Here is a 17,994-nt window from a genome sequence, read left to right on the forward strand (position 1 = left end):
CACGTGTTTCGCCATACAATGGCTTCATCTGGCGTGTCTTTCAACGCGTGTTGAAAGACACGCCAGATGAAGCCATTGTATGGCGAAACACGTGTTGCGTTTTTGTAAAACAATTTAGTGAAAATCTCACAATAAAGTGTTTTTGGAATACGTTAATACAATTTCCAAACATTCATCTCTCTCTACATACCTACACAGTAGGTTCTGGTATCCACTATCCAACGTGGAATTAGCCGGGTAGTAGTTGTTTTCCGGCAGGCATTTACCAGAACCTATTGTGTAGATATGTTGTGATGTTTCTTCACAGCCAAGGGCTTTGTTTACGAGATGGAGCTTTCATTAGTTAACCGTTACCTGTCCTGCATCGATGAGGGGTAATGCTTCGGAAACCGGTCTGTAATTGATCTACTTGAATGATTTATTTTCTAAAAAAACTAATCAATACAGTTTATTGTATGATTTTCACTATAAAGGGTTTTACAAAAACCTTGACACGTGTTTTGCTATACAATAGCTTTGTCAAGCGTAAACATTTATTTTCATTGATTCTTTGTTTTGTCATGTTTGTGAATAATCTTTGTGTATAAATTATTCTGAAGGAAAAACAAAGAAAGTGTTAGTAGATCGGTCGTAACCATTTCTGTTCAAATTGTTCAGTATATTTGAGCAGAGCTGATTCTTTGGGATCTCTAAAATCGTAAACCATAGTCTAATGAGTAGTGGTAAAGCTGGAATCTGATTATTACTACTTAAACTGAAATTGAAAGACATATGGGAAAACTCATAATTTGGATTTGATTGATTTCTTTATTCAAAAAAATATTGTTTGGCCTTTGTCACAACTGTTGTACTTTTTGTGTTAACCTGAATATTTCGAAACTTTCCATACGAGTCATAATTATTGTGAATGTAATCTATACATTTTTTGTGCATGTCATATTTGGCTTGAAAAATCAGTATTGACAATATCCAGGATTGATGCGCTTCAATGTGGATTTTTAGTCAACCACCTTATCGTTTTATAATTATGTATTTAGCGCTAATTATCTTGTGAATTTCGAAAACTACAACGTCATTTATTGTACATACCATCTCAACTATATTACATGGATTGATATAGAACTTTTTTACTTTTCAATGATTGTAGGTCTATGAATTGCATTAAATTATTTTTATAACGGTTTTGTATTTTCTTTTAGGTTGCAATTTAGATTTCTTAGGTGTAAGCCCCTTAAACAACATTTCAGAATGTCTCTTTGCTGTTTTCGATCTTCCGTAATTTCTTTGTTGGGCCAGTTTTTATAATAAATTACTTTCAATTGTATTTGTTTTTTAATCACCAATTTTTCTTTGAATGTTACTCTTGAATATCACTGATTCGATCAATAAAGATTTTAAGGCAAACCTCATATTTCTTGAATACTCCCTGGATAAAGTTTGACGATAGTCGTGTCACTAAGTGTTCCAGCGATGTATGGAATTTACTGGAGCCTCTGGTACACCCTACATTTTGTTTTATGAGAGAGAGGACGTTGGCAGTTCAAGATTTTCAGATGATGTGGTGCTGCAGATTTTTCCGCCTTTTCCTGCAGCTGAAAAAGCAAATGCGCCACTGGAATCAATGAAGTCGCCCTGGAGCACCAATTAATTTTTGTTGTTTTATAATTTCATAATTTGTATTTTGGAAGTGTTTTTATTATATAAGCTATATAAAATTAAATATATCGGTTATTACTTCCTGATATTTAAAATTCCATCATTCAACATGATTTTAAAATAAATGTTTCATAAATGTAATTTTTTCAATAAAAGTAGGCCCCTACCAGAGGCTTACTATTTATCGAAAAATATCTTATTCAACAATATGAATTAATAAATTCTTTGACAGACCATTATTCTTTCACAGCAAGATATAATTAAACATAAGTCGTACTCTCAACTGAATATAAATAAACTAGGACACAACAGTAAAGTGAATAAATGATTGAAACTATCAAAGCTCAATAAAACTTAATTTTTCATAAACTTTGAGCAATACTTTTGAAACACCATGATAATCTAAATAGTTCACTAGAACTTTCCAATACTATACTATACAACTGAAAAGCACTAGAAATAGCCTTCAGATTTATTTGGACTGAATGTTTGACTAACGTTTATTAATATTGTTTTTAGATATATTATAACTATAGCTTTAGTACTTGATACCTTGAGGACTACATTAGAGAAAGAGAAACTATGAATATAAAATGATAATATATGTCGTAGATCATTCAAAGTCTTCCATCCTTTTCTAATATTGCTATCCTCAATCTACTATTTCTGTAATCTGTAGGTCAGTCCAGTAGTTATAACGTCTATGGCCAAATCAGCTATTTTTGTTTATAGGGGGTTGTGAGTTTGGTACAAGACAATTAAAATTATGGGATTCATTATAATTTACAGTCTAGGATTACATCTGCTAAAAAATAAACAAATACATCAAATGATCATGGTGGTACGCTGTCACGGCCAGTGTCTAACAGGTTAATCTTTGTTTTCGGCATGCCCCATAGTCTTTGATGTCTTCCGCAGTTGTAGGCGAACAGTCACGCCCAAAAACCTACAGACTTTAGCTAATAAACTAGAAAGGAGTAAATAATTTGATGGATTATGTAAAGATATTTTTGTTCCGTAATGGGTCCGAGGCCAGCAACATATCTGTGCAGGTTAGCACAGGGAACAAGATTGTTGGAATGGGTGTCATGAAAAATATAAAAAGATCGGGGAAAAACGCAACAAGTTCTTGAGGCTGCAATGTTATCCGGAGTTGAACGAAATGGAGAAATCAGACGGTTCCCAGGAAGAAAAATGGGTCTGAGGCACTCTGAGGTGAAAGTGATCCATGACAAGATGTGAAATACGCACAGAATCTACCAAAGACATTAAACGCAACAAATGCTGGAAGACATTGAAAGTACGCGTAGTAGTAATTGGTACCTTGTTGGCAACACTGGTTTTTAATTTTTTATTATCTCTTCTGCCAAATTTCAATCTGTGAACTGTAACTGATGCACAGAACATGAAAGAACAGAAGAGGTTGTTCTGTTCATTCTATGTTTGCACGAGAAAGTGTAAAGTGCACTACTGAATGGTATTAGGTCTGACACACTTTGACGTGAAGGTGGCAAAAAATGCCCAAAAACTAAAAAGCACTAGAAATAGTCTTCCGATTCATTTGGACTGAATGTTTAACTAATGTTTTTAGATATAATTATAGCTACGTCACTTTGGTACTTGATGTTAAGGACTACATTAGAGAAAGAGAAATTATGAAAATGTAAAATATTTCATCTCGTTCAAAGTCTTCCATCCTTTTCTAATATGGCTATCCTCAATCTACTATTTCTCTAATCTGTAGGTCAGTCCAATAGTTATAACGTCTATGGCTAAGTCAGCTGTTTTTGTTTATAGGGGGTTGCGAGTTTGGTATCAAGAAAATAAAAATTATGGGATTCATTATAATTTACGGTCTAGGATTCCATCTGCTGAAGAAATATGTGAAAGACACATTCTACAATAATTTTATTCTGGGATGATGTTGATGAGTTATCTATCCAAAATTCAGTTATATTTTGTAATTCTACCTACAAGTAATGTGACAATACTAATGTTTCAACTAACTTATAGAAAATGAAACCAATAGTTTGCGAATTGTGTAACAACAAAATCTTCAAGAACGTTCCAAATTACAGAAAACATGTTAGACACTTCCATCCTACAAAAGTAGCAGAACTCTTCCCTAAAAAAGCTTTCAACTTTTCATGCGAAACTTGTGGCAAAAATTTTAGTCATAAAAGGCACTTACTTTTCCACAACAGAAAAGTACATAACGGAGAGCCCTGCAAACAACTAACATTCCTCTGTCCTTTATGTGAGAATAATATTTTGTGGGACGAATTCACAAACCATGTTGAAGTTATGCACGATGTCAGTCTGGTGGAGGAAAATTTGTGTTTCTCGTCGTTGAGAGAGTTCACTGACTGGAAAGACATCATCGAAGCTGAAGATTTGAATCATTACATTAAAGTTAGAGGAGATAGACACACAGGTAATACTTTGGCTTTCATGATTTTATCAAGTGTTATAAATAAAACTGTTTTTGCTTTTCAATTACCCAATATAGAAAAAATGCTCTGCACAAATTGAAATCAAGATTGAAATACGCAGAAACAATTTTTTTTTCTTTATTCATAAATGTAACACTCATAAAGAGACATTATTTTTATTCGGGTGTGTCACCGAAAACTTCATTTGCGAAAGCCTTGAACATTTTAATCATTAAGAGAATTGGAAATATTTTACAGTTCATGCTATGCAATGTATCAAATGGGTTGATATGTCAACGTAATCACGTAGTTATCACATCTTTTATTATGCTTTGCCAAATAGCCAATGCGTAATTGTATTTCAATAGGTGCGGGTGTTCTTCAGAGATATTTTCATTGTCATAGATCTGGCCACTACCAATCAAAAGGAGAAAGGCTGAGGAGACTTAAATCACAAGGAAGTAAAAAGATCAATGCCTATTGCCCTGCCAGCATGAAAGTAACGATTAGCCCGAATGGTAGCTGTAATGTCAGTTATATAAAAACACACTTGGGCCACCAAAATGATTTGCGTCACCTGACATTGATCAGATCTGATAAAAAACTCCTCTCCGGTGCTTCAGTTACTACAGATTTAAAATTTTGTGACATATTCGAAGAAGAGGTAAGTCATTATCAAGTGAATCTAGTGAATAAGTCTAAGAGAGACAGAAAGAGAGACAAAGAGACAGAAAGAGAGACAAAGAGACAGAAAGAGAGACAAAGAGACAGAAAGAGAGACAAAGAGACAGAAAGAGAGACGAATAGACAGAAAGAGACAAAAAGAGAGACAAATAGACAGAAAGAGAGACAAAGAGACAGAAAGAGAGACAAAGAGACAGCAAGAGAGACACATAGACAGAAAGAGAGACAAATTAGACAGAAAGAGACAAAAAGAGAGACAAATAGACAGAAAGAGAGACAAAGAGACAGAAAGAGAGACAAAGAGACAGAAAGAGAGACAAAGATACATAAATAGAGACAGAGAGAGAGACATACATGCAGATCAGTATTTCTTTATGTTACAGGAGGTTCCCGTTTCTTCTTCAAACGAAAAAGTGGAAAAGTTGCATTTGGCTAACCAGAAAGATTTATCGAATATCGAAACAGCCTTTGACTATTGGGGTACATTCTATAAAGACAACGAAATTATCACCATAAACTCTTGGGTTGACTCAACAGGGAATGGTAGTAAGGCTTTATACTACAAACCTCCCGATAGGGTCAACATGGAGAATGTCGAATTGGAAAGAGGTGATTACCTTATCTTCATGAATGAAGCGCAGAGCGAGATTCTAAGAAGATTCGGGCAAGATTGCATTTGCATTGATCAGACACATGAAACAAATTCCAATGGTTTTCATTTAATAACACTGTTTGTTGTTGACAGTATGCGGCAGGGATTTCCCTGTGCATTTTTGTTTTGTAGCAGGACCAATCAGGCTGCAATAACAACGTTTTTTAATTTCGTTAGGGAGCAGGTAGGAATATTGATGCCTAAAGTTTTCATGGCTGACATCGACGAATTTTTGTACGATTTATGGGTTTCCGTGATGGGGTCACCAGACAGAAGGTTGTTTTGTTCTTGGCACGTCGATCACGCCTGGAGAGATAATCTAAATAGAATAACCAGCCAAGAAAAGCAGGAAGAAACTTACAATTTGTTGAGAAGGTTACTGTTGATCGAGAGAGATACAAACACTTGCAACATCACCATATATGAGGCTTTCAACAGAATGTTAGCTGACCCAGATGCAGGAGAGTTTGCTTCCTATTTCAAAGACAATTTCAGCCAAAACATTGAATACTGGGCATACTGTTATAGACTAGACTTCGGATTGAATGCCAACACCCACCTGGAGAAGCTGCATAGGATATTTGAGTACATTTATTTAGATGAGAGGAACTGTAGAAGACTCGATAAGTGTCTATTTGTTCTGATGCGATTCATAAAAGATCAGTTATTTGATCGACTAGTAAAACATAGACATTGCGTAAAAATACCTTGTATTTCACAAACCTTGAAGGAAAGGCATGCTGCCAGTCTTGATTTGGAGTTTGCGAATATAATTAGAGATAATAATGGATGGCGAGTTTCTTCGTTAGTTGGTGATGTGAGTTCAGTGAAAGTGGGAGATGCTCATTGTAGATGCAGCTTGAGATGCAAAGAATGTGACATCTGCTTGCATAAGTATTCCTGTTCTTCTTGCTTAGACAACAGCGTCAACTGGAATATGTGTAAACACATACACTTGGTGTGCAGATTCCTTCAAAATGAGACTGAGTTTGTGGATGGTAGAGTTGGAGATACTTCTTCCCTTGGAGATATTTCAATTGACTACAATGATCTTGGAGATTCTGAGGAATTCAATAGCATCACACCTGAAGTATCGAAAACAGAGGGTGATAAGAAACTTTTTGCTGAAGAGAAAGATGCTCTTTGTAGACAATTTAGGGAGTTGGTGAGAGGTGTTTCTAGTCCTGATGACCTGCAGACCATTAAAAAATGTATTTCTAGAATGAAACATGAACTTGAAGGAGTTTGCTCTAAAAAAAAGTTGAGACATAGCCGAACTGGTTGTAATAAATAGATGTATTTGCAACATTTGGACTTTTATTGGCCTTGCAAAAGAAAATCAGTTACAGTATTCTTCAACATATAACTGTAACTCTTTCAAATTTTTTGACATTTCCATGTATTTCCAAAAAAGTTTGTAATTGGTGAGGTACACAATAGATTCCTCTGAAAAATTATATAATAGTTAGTCTTGTGAATAAAACACTGGAAAATCAAAAGAGTTCTTTTTTTTCCAATAACGTTTCCCTGGCCTTTTTTTTTGGATACAATGAAACAAGAAATTAATATAAATGCTGTATGATCTTGAAAATTTCTCCAAAACGAGCACTTTTCCAATCTCCGCGATACACTTTTCACCAACCAAGTTGGTATCATCAGGAGATAAAGACAGTGAAGAGTGTTTTTGAGAAATATTTGTAGATATTCATCAGTTACATCATGAACAATAATTTTTTAAAAGCAAGCCGAGGATGGATGGTGAAGAATATGAGGAGTGATGTACTTTTCCAAGCAAATATAGAATGATGCGTCACAGCATAAATTAGGAAATGACGTCAGCGTGGATATTTCCTGTTTTTGGCATATAATTTGATATCTAGAAAAAGCCTTAAACTAACGAAATTTCAAATTTCTACCATCTCTACTTCTTTTTTCAATCCCTCATTTCACAGATCATATATCGTATTTGGCAATACCAAATGAGCTTGACAAAATCGCAAAATGACAAAAATATGTTTGGAGCACACATCTATATACTTTCTAGACGTTATTAGATTTAAAAATCTTGGATCTTTCTCGATCTCTCACTAATATACAATATTTTTTTATACAGCGTGCGGCACCGAAAACGAAACAGATCTTTGGGACACTTTTGTTGATAAAAAAACAAGAAAAACAAAAACAGGTCTTGTGACCATCATCCTTAGAATTTGAATAGGAGTTCATAAGGAATTCATATATGTGGTTGTTCAGTAGGTAAATTTTCGTTTTGGCGCCCTCTTGCGGGAAAAACAACTGTTTCGTATATCAATTTATGATACTTCATTCTAAAGATAAGATGAACCCCCATAAAGTGGGGGTTCATCTTATCTTTGGAAAATATATATTCAAATCTGTTTTTCTGTTAACCAACGATCGTTTCAATCCAAAGAACGGAAAACCTTGTTGACAATTTCGTTTATGTGGTTATGTCATTACAAAGGGAATGGGATTGGTATGTTTCTGGATAAATATTTATCGCCGCTCCACATTTGACATAACCAGTAGTTATTTTAAAAGTTGAGTGTTTGTATATGAAACTGTTACCTTGAACAACCAAGTTTGTACTAATAATCATTGATTGTAATGGATAATTCCGTTTCTGGGGTCCCCCGAATCTTCAGAAGATTCAATGAGTCTGAAGAACTTCACAGTTTGAATATACAGTCCACTGTTCTCTCAACAGCAGGGATAGGATACACAGTTTCGGGCAGATGTTGTCTAAGCTACTGCTTATTTGATCAAATTTTCTCCTTGAGGAAAAAACCTAAAGACTTATGGACAGGAAGAACACCGGATTTAGGACACCTGAGAATATTTGGTTGTGAAGTAATGGTACAAATTCTCAAATAGAATCGTTCTAAGTTTGATCGCAAGTCAACTAAATGCATCATTATAGGATACAGAGATCAATCCAAAGCATACCAAATAGTTGATCCCGAGAAAGAAAAACATTTTTATGAGTAGGGATGTCAAATTAATTGGAAATTGTCAGTCAGTCGTTGAAAGTGAACCGAAAATTATCATTTTAAAACAGGATCATATTTCCATCCATATTACGACAAGGAAATGATTTTCAAAAAGACTCAAAGATATTTTCTCGCTAAAAGTGTGCTCTGATGAAAATACACCTCGAAGATCTGAATTTGAAAGTGAAATGAACAATAAAATAAGATAACACTGACAATACAACACCAAATTTTTCATGAAGAAAGGTTGTTTAGGTAACACGATCAATATTTCTTAGAAATCAGTTGTTTTCTTGCCAACGTTTCGAATTTTTAGCTGAGACTAATACTCAAATGTCTTATCGCTTTATTAGATCATTTCGTATCGCACTTTCAACTAGACTTCTCGATCTGCGTATTGGTAACGTTTATATATCGTAATGGAAGTCTCTGGACGCCGATAGGAAAGTCTCTCGAAGCGATGCGACATCTAGAACGATCGCGAAGCCCAAGTCGAATTGAGGGTGACCTTGGCCAAGTCACAATCGATTGACGAACCATCGGCGGCCGGCGTTATTTTTTTCAGGGTACGATTTACAACATTACTTTTTGTCGCCGAAATGGCCCACTAGAAATGCATGGAAAAATAAATACGTGGACTCATCGATGGATCGCATTTCACTTTTCCCTCTTGACTTCACTAATAAATGATTAATAGTGATGTTCAATATTGCAGAAACTCTGGAGAGTGTTTTGATTTCAACACCTTGCAGTTAGAAAACTATTCATTACTGAGAAGGAAAATACGAAACATTGAAGGAGTTGTTGAAAATGAGATTAACAGTAGTAATTTGTTTTCAACATATTCATAATCAAGACATACTTACAAAAAATATGTGTAGAGTCATAAAAAATTAAATACATTGCTTAATCGTACAAAAATAAAAATAAACATAAAATATTAAAAGCAAAAAGTATACAAATTGTAAAATCCTTCTCAATTTCAATACTTCTCCTGAATAATATAATTCAAAAGTACTTTGAGCTCATGGATTTCTGTTCTTAAAATATCCATCTCGCTGGCCGCAGCAACAGCAGTATCCTTCTCCCTGAAATACCTTTGCACCAACAACGTCATTAGAGCGGGATATTCGAGTTCGTTCATTTTCTTGATAACCTTGAGATTACCAGTGGGTTTTCTACAGCAAGCAGTTGAATTTTCATCATTACCTTTAGGTCCTTGCATGAGCACCATGAAATTGTTTATACCAGCAGGGGGGGGAATCAAATTGAATGGCGATGGGGTAGTGGACTGCAGCATATATTCCAAGTAGAAATCCGTTTTGCCGAAGGTCCATTCCACGTCCAAGTTGTCTATGACACGCTGGAAGGTCGCCGACATAGTGGCAATCAGCATGTTGAGAATCATCACGACTATGAGGACTTCAAACAGAGCGAAGCAGATGTAACCAACAGCCTCAGTGAACTCGTGAGTGTTGATGATTGTCGATTCAGGGGATTCCCCAGGTAAGTTTTCGATGATGACGTCAGCCGATTCGAGAGGAGCCATGCAGAGGATGGCCCAGAAAAAGGTTTTGAGTGTCGCTGAGAAGTCCACAAAGGAAGATACTTGCTGAGTCTTGATTTGGTTCTCGTCCACTTTGACCATGCCGTCGTAGTATTGGTAGAACCTGACGTAGACAAAAACATTATTACCTGTTGAAGAGACACTCGGTGAATATCCAATGGATATCCACTCTGGATATTAGGAACATACGATGGAGATGTCTTGAGTATATAGAAGTCCAGTGGAGGTTGGAGTATATCAATCTCCAACTCCATAAGATATCTTTAGTGTGAAGAAATATAAATGTTTTATAGCACTGCGACACGATATTGAAGACAAGCTTTCTAAAGCACTCTAAATCTAATTTCAGGAAGAGGCATGGCTCTTGAATTCTTAATTTCGAATAAAGATTGCACAAACCTGCACAAGCCGGCTGAGAAGGATATGATGACGATCACGAAGAGTATTATATACTTGGCTAAATCAGCGCACATTTTTCCCAGCGATATCTGTAAAGGTCCCATGTAGTAGTTCAACCTGCAGAAGAACAGCAGCTTGAAGAAGGCCATTATGGTGGCCACTGCGAAACAGCCTTCAGCGATCAAAAGCGGATCCAGGTGGTGCCAGTACTTCCTCTCCAAGTCGACTTGATCGTTGTTTTTGGCGTCAAAGTACGATGCCAGCCAAAACAGGAACGTTAGTACGAACAAAGCGTTGTTGATGATGTCATGCCAATTCCAGAGGAACTTGAAGTATCTTGAGGGCCCTACCAGTGCAAGCATCCTTATGATGATCCAAATATGTCCGGCAACGAAAACCATTATAACTGGCTCCAGACCAGAGTTTGGTGGTTTTCTCTTCTGTCCCGTCTTGTCCATGTTGGATTCCAGGAAGATTATTATCAAAAATACTGCGTAGGATGAGGTATGGCTTATCATTTTATTCAGGGGATGCTCCAGTGCTTCACTAGGGAATGATTCGGGGTTATTAAGCAAAGTAAGGTTATGAATGGTAGAGTGAAGGCTCGGGCCACTGGGTAGAGGAATTTGACGGGCAGGGATTTCAGTTTATATTCGTGCCAGTCTCCGCACCAGGCTGCTTCGACGATTTGTTGGGTGTTGGGGTGGGCAACGAAAGTTTTCTGTTTGTAGTCCAGTGCGAGAACTAACCTTGAAAAAACAATGTTAATGTGATAACTGCCATTGCGATTGTTAACGTAAAATATTATTTTATTCATTGAGATCGAGGTCGAACACCCGGTTCTTCGGTGTCGATATTTTCCCAGATGAAAAAGCGTTTGAACTACTTTATGACTGTCCGACCCATTGAGCGTCGTTGTGGTCATGTACAAGTTGGGCTAGACTAAACAAATGTATTATATATATATTACATCCTGCCGATGAGCATATACTTGGGAAAGTTGAGATGAGGTTTTTGTGGCTAGCGTTGCTGACATTTTTCAAATTGTATTCCCGTATGACACGCAATTTTGACATGAGCTATGTCAAAACTACGTGAATCCAGTAGTGTGTTTAGATTTTCGACATTTGAAAAATAATAAAGCTTAGACTCAAAAACGAAGAGTCATTAATGAAATATTTTGTATATCCACTTAATGAAAATAAGTCATTTCAATCGGTTGAAATTTTTTATAAAGGTTCTTCCATTTAAAGTAGTGTTAGAACTGATAATATTTTGAAACCAATGCGTAAATGCTCAAAGGATATGTAGATTAGAACTTTTCACAACTAGAAGTAAATGAGGGAGGTAAGTAAGTATTACAAACAGATATTGATAAGTAAATGTCTACTAAAGACGACGCTACGAGGGTTGCCTTTTATATTTCGGAATTTGAGAACAAAAACAAATAATCATCGAAAATCACTTTATTACATCGGACCAAAAAACTTTAGGTATATAAACAGCTAACCCTTGTCTTTAGATTCAGTATCAATTTGCTTCTCCTGAAGATGCTAACCTTGTTAGCGAAACGCGCGTCGAGTGCAAAAATATCAGTTTGGTGGTAGGGTAATTGATCTCTAGAAAAAGTTTTCAAAAATCGGTTTGCAAAACCACTCACTACCTCACCTAACCACACGAACACACGGCACTGATTAAGAAATATTGTGAAACGGACAAAAAATTAGTATTCAGCCAGTCCAGCTAGCCGAGCCTTTATTTCCTCAACTACATTTGATAGCACGTTTACTAACTATCTGGGCGACTAGGTGCCACAGGCAAGAAATGTTTATGACTGTACTCTTATTTTTATTGCCGTTTCAATTGGGAATGGATAGACTATACTTGTAGTTTCAAATCACTGTTGAAGAAGCTACTGTGTTAGCCAAACATGTCGTGATATATTTTTCAAATAAAGTTTGTGGGTATCAAATCGTAGTTTATGAAACAACGAAAAACTGACAGACATATTTTTTATACATACATACCTGGGGAACATGTACATACTAGACGATTGCATCCCAGAACTCTGCGTTAGAATAAGCTCCATCTCAGTAGTGCTTCTGCAGCAAGCTATCAGATCCACTGCGAACATGCTAATTTCAGCTGATAGCTCCGAGTAGGCTACTCGGAACTCGGGGACGAGAAACGAAGACTCCTTCAGCTCCTGCGACAAGTGAAAAGCGGCTAGGATAGGGTCGTGGGTAGAGTAGCATATGTAGGCGGGATTGGCCACCGCCCTGTAGAGGTTGAGCCGCAAGCTCTCCGCGTGGAGGATGTCGTGTCGTGTTCGAGACGGACTCGGCAATCTGAACATCTGAAATATAAAATTACTAACTGAGAAAACCAGTAGATTTATATGAAATCGATCATTCAATAATCTCTTCTCTAGTGTATGTCTTCTTCATCTGCTGTGGATTGATTCGCAATATTTCGCAGTCTGATTGCAGTCAGTCGGTAGCCAAGCGGTTCGGCGTGGGTGCTTTGTTCACTCACTCGAATTGACTGCCGTGTTGGTCGGTGGTTCAAGCCCTAGTCTGAACGATCGATCTTCACTTGCTACCGTCCAACCCGTGTCAGGAATCACACGTTAAAAGGTAAGACCTCGTTAATCCTTAGCTCGCACAAGTTTCTACTTCTGAGGGTTGTCGTTCGTAGGGGTGCGACAGCTGGTTAACGGAAAAACAGATTTTAAACAGATTTTAAACAGAATAGAGCTTTCTTGTGAAAGATTTGAACTGCTCGCCCGCAGCATTGGAAAAATTAACTTTACTGACGTTGCTTCTAAAGGGTCTTTCAACATAAAATTGATCCTAAAACTTGAAATTGAAGAGTTAAAGATCAAAGGATATGTATGTTAGGATTTTCTATAGACAGAAAGGCCACTTATAGTAGGCACTTTTTTTTATTGTAATGAAAAGCTGGGGTTATTGAAGTGAGGGTTCTAGCTCTCTAGAAGATAGTGTTTTCTAGAATTCTACCTGATATTCTAAATTGGTTTATGTATTTTAGTACTTGTTTCTGCATATATTTTCCGAATAGTTTTCAAATTGCTGAAGGAATATGGGTCTAAAGGATGAAAGTCAGTGGGATTATTACTCTTTGGCAGAGGTCACACAAGATGACCTGGCAAGAGAGTAATAAATGATTTTCCAAAAGAATTTCAAGACACGTGTCAAGATAATCGTATACAAATCGACTGCAATTGATTGCAAACATTTGTGGCTTTGAATCACATCACGACATTGGTTCTGATAATCGATAAAAGTGACTGAGGAAAAATTTACATAAAATTTATTAATTGTTTGTAGTACCGCAAGGTCTGAGTCTAAGTGATTATAAGTAATATAGCTATACAAGTTCTAAGCCATTCCTTATGAAAAAACGCGTGCAAATTTGGACAGGTCCATTATGGACCCTTTTGGACCTCCAATCGGAACCTTGTGGAACACCTAACTCAAGGAAGTTGTGACGTAGTCGTCCCCACTCCCACACAGCAGCTATCGCGCGTACAGCGGAAAATTCAAATCCAGTAGATGAACAAGGCGGCTTCTGGCTCAAAATCCCATGTATTTTCTTATGGAGCTAAACTTTTTGCAATTTTTTATTCAAACATGAGTGGGAAACGTGTGACGACATCGATGCAGAATGGAATGAGTATCGGAGAGATTCAAGCGTAGGACCCCGCTCCTCGCCTCACCTATCGGGCCCCCTTGAGACTCCGCCTCACCCCTCGGCCTCCTTGTCATGAACCAGTCACGTGATCCTAAATAAAAAAAAATTATAGGTATGAGATTTGAACCCGGGTCGTCAGCGTGGTAGCTTCTGTGAGAAAGTGGGGACGACTACGTCACACCTACCTTGAGTTGGAGGTCCAAAAAGGTCCAGAATGGACCTGCTCAAATTTGCACGTGTTTTTCCATAAGGAATGGCTTAGACCTCTTATTACTATTGTACTTCACCAAGCAATAGTGGGTTAACAACCTGCAAGAAGGCGGATGTGGCTTGCTGATGGTGTGTCCTCTTTCGATGAGCATTTTGATGATTTCATAGTGTCCACATTGAGCGGCTAAAATGAGTGGAGTTACGTAATCCGGAAAGTCCGAGCTATGCGTGACTCCGACGAACTCCAGACTGGGGGCGGTTTGGCTGAGCTTGTGGAGCAGCATCGACAGGATGACCGGCTGGTTGTCTTTGACAGCGTGTAGGACACAATCGCCGATGTCAATTCCTGGTTGCTCCAGGAGGAATTCCACCATGTTGTCGGTGTGAGATTGCACCGCTATCAGCAGGGCGGTCACTCCCTGGAAATTGGTGCAGTTTATGTTGATCTTGGGGTTCTGCTCCAGGTATTCTTTGACAGCGATGACATCTCCTAGAAGTTTATATATACCAGTTAAAAAAATTGGAGTCGAATGAATGACAGTATTTGGAATTCGGAATAGGTGAACTTGAGAAAAAATGGGAAAAATTATGTAGAGCAAGTTCTCCAGAAAAATACGGCAATTCAATTTAGGTAGTTGCGGTGAACCTTGGGATAAGTGCGTGCTATTTGTGCTGCTAGAAGCAGCTGTGTTTTCATTTCGAATTCTCACTTCGCATTCTTTAATATTACAGCACATTTCCTCAATAATATGGTAAACAGAAACATTTTAAATAAAATCTTCATCAACCTCCAAACTTTTCTCAATAACCTCATCTACTGTTTGTAATAATTCATTACGCGTTGAATCTAACGACCTCCCAATTATTTCAAATTTTTTCCTTACTACTGGATCATTAACCTTTTTTGACAAATCATATAAACTCTGCAAATTGGTAAACAATGATTCCTTTTTTGCTGTCAAAAGCTTGACCTTCCGCTCCGCAACCGTACCTCCTGTCATTTTTATGACAAATTAATAAAACCCAAACAAAAAAATAGTGAAAGAAATCGAATTACGATTGGGTATCAATTTATCTGACCTGGTAGTTTCACTAGTGATTACGTGGTATACAGGGTGGGCCATTGAAAACTTGACGCTCAGCCAGGTCGATTTTTATTGGGAGGGGTTTTTTCCCCATTTACAGCGTCGTCACTTCAACCCCGGAACAGAAGGGTGAACAACCCTTGGAATTTTAATAGGGAATTGTTGTACGCCACGGCTCAGTTGGAATGTATTTGGAACTCTTTCATTTGTTTCTTACGCTACTTTTTTGTTAATTTTTTAGTTATTCACTGATAAGAGGACTATTACAATTGAGAAATGGTTGAAAATGCTGTTTCCATTTATCATTTTTATGTTAAAAGGGACGCATGTTTCATGAAGTTTTGATGCACCCTGAAATTTTGTAAGGCTAGTATCTATGGAATAAGAAGTACAAATATGTGTGTTTGCCTGACCCTACCCGGGACACCAGGTACTGCGCATAATAGAAAGGTGTAAAAAATATAAGCCAAAATAAGTGTTTGATTCACAGGCCAACAAACTTTAATCGAAAGATTAGTTAATTTTTAATTATAATTTAAGATGGCAGACACTTTGGAGAGGGTTTACATATAATTAATTTCCCTCAAAGTTTTTTTAAGAAAATGAAATGTTTGATTCATTATGAAATTTTAACAGCTGCTCAATCAAATATTCAGAAAGTTAATTACAAAAAGCCAGGTAGTTTTGTTGAGGTTTAATTTCCGGCAAACATGAAAATAAATTTTATTTCAAATAGAAAGAGATAGGTTGCGCATAGTTGACGGCGTGAGTGAGAACACCGATTACCATTGCAGCTACGCTCCCCTTCTACGCTCTCATTGGTTGATAATCACGTGATCTTTAGCAGCTGTGCAGGCAGTACATCGTGTGTTTTCTGTAGACCATTGTTATTGTCCAAAAAAAAAATGTACACCGTTGTTTAGAGAATTCCAAGATCTTTCAAACGATGTGCGACTCGTCGCCAGTCCCCTATTAAAATTCCAAGGGTTGTTCACCCTCTGCTTCGGATTTGACGTGATGATGCTGTAAACTGTTCCCCTCCCAATAAAAATCGATCTGTCTGAGCGTTTTTTAGGATTTTCAAGATTAGTACCCGAAACCCCCGTGTCATGTTTTCGATGGCCCACCCTGTATATGAAAATTAGAGTCATGCATTAGTTTTCAACATGTGTGATAGCGAATCATGCTGTGAAAAAATGAAACAAACAGATTTTTTACCTGTGGAAACCAATTCAAAAAACTTTTTCTCGGTGTCTTGCAACTGCGGAAGGATGATGCTAGGTGTGGGAACGAGAAAATCGGCTTCTTCCTGGGAGAGTTTTTTGTACGACACATGAGACGGTTTCAGGACAGGAGGTTTCAAATGTTGAGGAGGGGGCGCATTTTCATCTGCTATTTGTTGTTTAGACATTGTAGTAACTTGGACACATGTACAAAAGAATAAGTAGATACGAACGGGAAGAATGGAAGTGACTTTTACTTCACTGTCAAATGCAGTGTCACAATGACAAGATGATTATTCGTGCGTAAAACATAAGTCACCAAGTCATTTATGAAGGACATTCGCATCAACTTGCTTGCTCTTTTGAAGTATCGTGTTGTTGAAAAAAAAATAGAATGATATAGAATAATAATGATTTTTTTGTGGAGGAAATTAGTTTTTTAATCTACCTTCTCTGTGAAGCTTCATCTTTCGCAATCTGAAAACTATGAAAATCGTAATGGAGAACTTCAAACACGTATAGAAAGGACAAGCTTTTTATTTCACCCCGATAAGTTACTAGGTACATTAAAAAAAGTTATATTTTTCAGTAATTTGTCGTATTTCATAATTTTGCCTATCAAAAAAGGCTGAGAAATTAGACAAGTACTCATCTTAAAATTAATTAAATCAATCGAGCAGTGAATAATATTCGAGGAAGGGTACAGTTGTGTTATCATGAACAAGGCCAGCATTTTGAGCATTTGTTGTGATTTGCTTTTGCCTTTACATTTTTGTTAATTATTGTTATTTGTTCAAAGTTCTATTTTCATTGAAAAGGACACAATTTCTATTTCACCTCATACACACCTCATATATCAAATTTTGATTGTTGATTTTGTCTCCGTATTTTTCCCTCGGCTTTTCAAGTGATCCAATAACTTTAACATAGTTCGATGTGGTTGTCGTCTTTTGAGTTACAAGTTTGAATATATTTCCGATGTCCTAACACTGTTTCTGTCGTATTTGTAATAAATTTGTATCATATCTCTTTTATCTTCATTAGTGAAAGCCATTTTTTGCTAAAATTTCAATGACTTGTATAATAACAAAATGTCTTTTTCAATCGACTTTTTTTTGGGTATTTGTTACCTTCGACAATATGAAAAAATATAAAAGTTATAATGGAGAACAACACACATCGGAAAAGTCTAGGGATATTTTCAAAAATGGCAATCATTTTTTTTTAGATCGCTTTAGGGAAAAAAAGTTGACGGGTGATTATTAAACGAATGTAACTTACAACAAAATTTATTAAATGGTCAAAAATACTGAGTGCGCTTATAAGCAAAACTAAAAAAAAATATGGCTCTTCTTTAGCACCCC

At 36.8% G+C, this 17,994-nt stretch overlaps 2 protein-coding genes across 2 annotated transcripts; one reads left to right on the forward strand and one right to left on the reverse strand.

The window, feature by feature from the left end:
* The first annotated feature begins 3,415 nt into the window (after positions 1-3,415).
* On the forward strand, positions 3,416-6,923 carry LOC111508927 (uncharacterized). Its single transcript, XM_074174746.1, has 3 exons — positions 3,416-4,090; positions 4,457-4,752; positions 5,156-6,923. Exons 1-3 carry the CDS (start codon positions 3,673-3,675, stop codon positions 6,716-6,718), a joined length of 2,277 nt encoding a protein of 758 aa, XP_074030847.1. The 5' UTR covers positions 3,416-3,672; the 3' UTR covers positions 6,719-6,923.
* A 2,320-nt stretch (positions 6,924-9,243) lies between these two features.
* LOC111508928 (short transient receptor potential channel 4) lies at positions 9,244-16,921 on the reverse strand. Its single transcript, XM_074174744.1, is given in 7 exon segments — positions 9,244-10,102; positions 10,399-10,930; positions 10,933-11,147; positions 12,426-12,718; positions 12,721-12,754; positions 14,422-14,812; positions 16,626-16,921. Coding segments are annotated over 7 exon segments (2,346 nt in total). The 5' UTR covers positions 16,819-16,921; the 3' UTR covers positions 9,244-9,414.
* Between the last annotated feature and the right edge of the window lie 1,073 nt (positions 16,922-17,994).

The sequence above is a fragment of the Leptinotarsa decemlineata genome, unplaced genomic scaffold, assembly GCF_025532065.1.
Source record: "Leptinotarsa decemlineata unplaced genomic scaffold, Ldec_3_MD MMD2_tig00000882_RagTag_RagTag, whole genome shotgun sequence".
In the NCBI taxonomy this organism is placed as follows: Eukaryota; Metazoa; Arthropoda; class Insecta; order Coleoptera; family Chrysomelidae; genus Leptinotarsa; species Leptinotarsa decemlineata.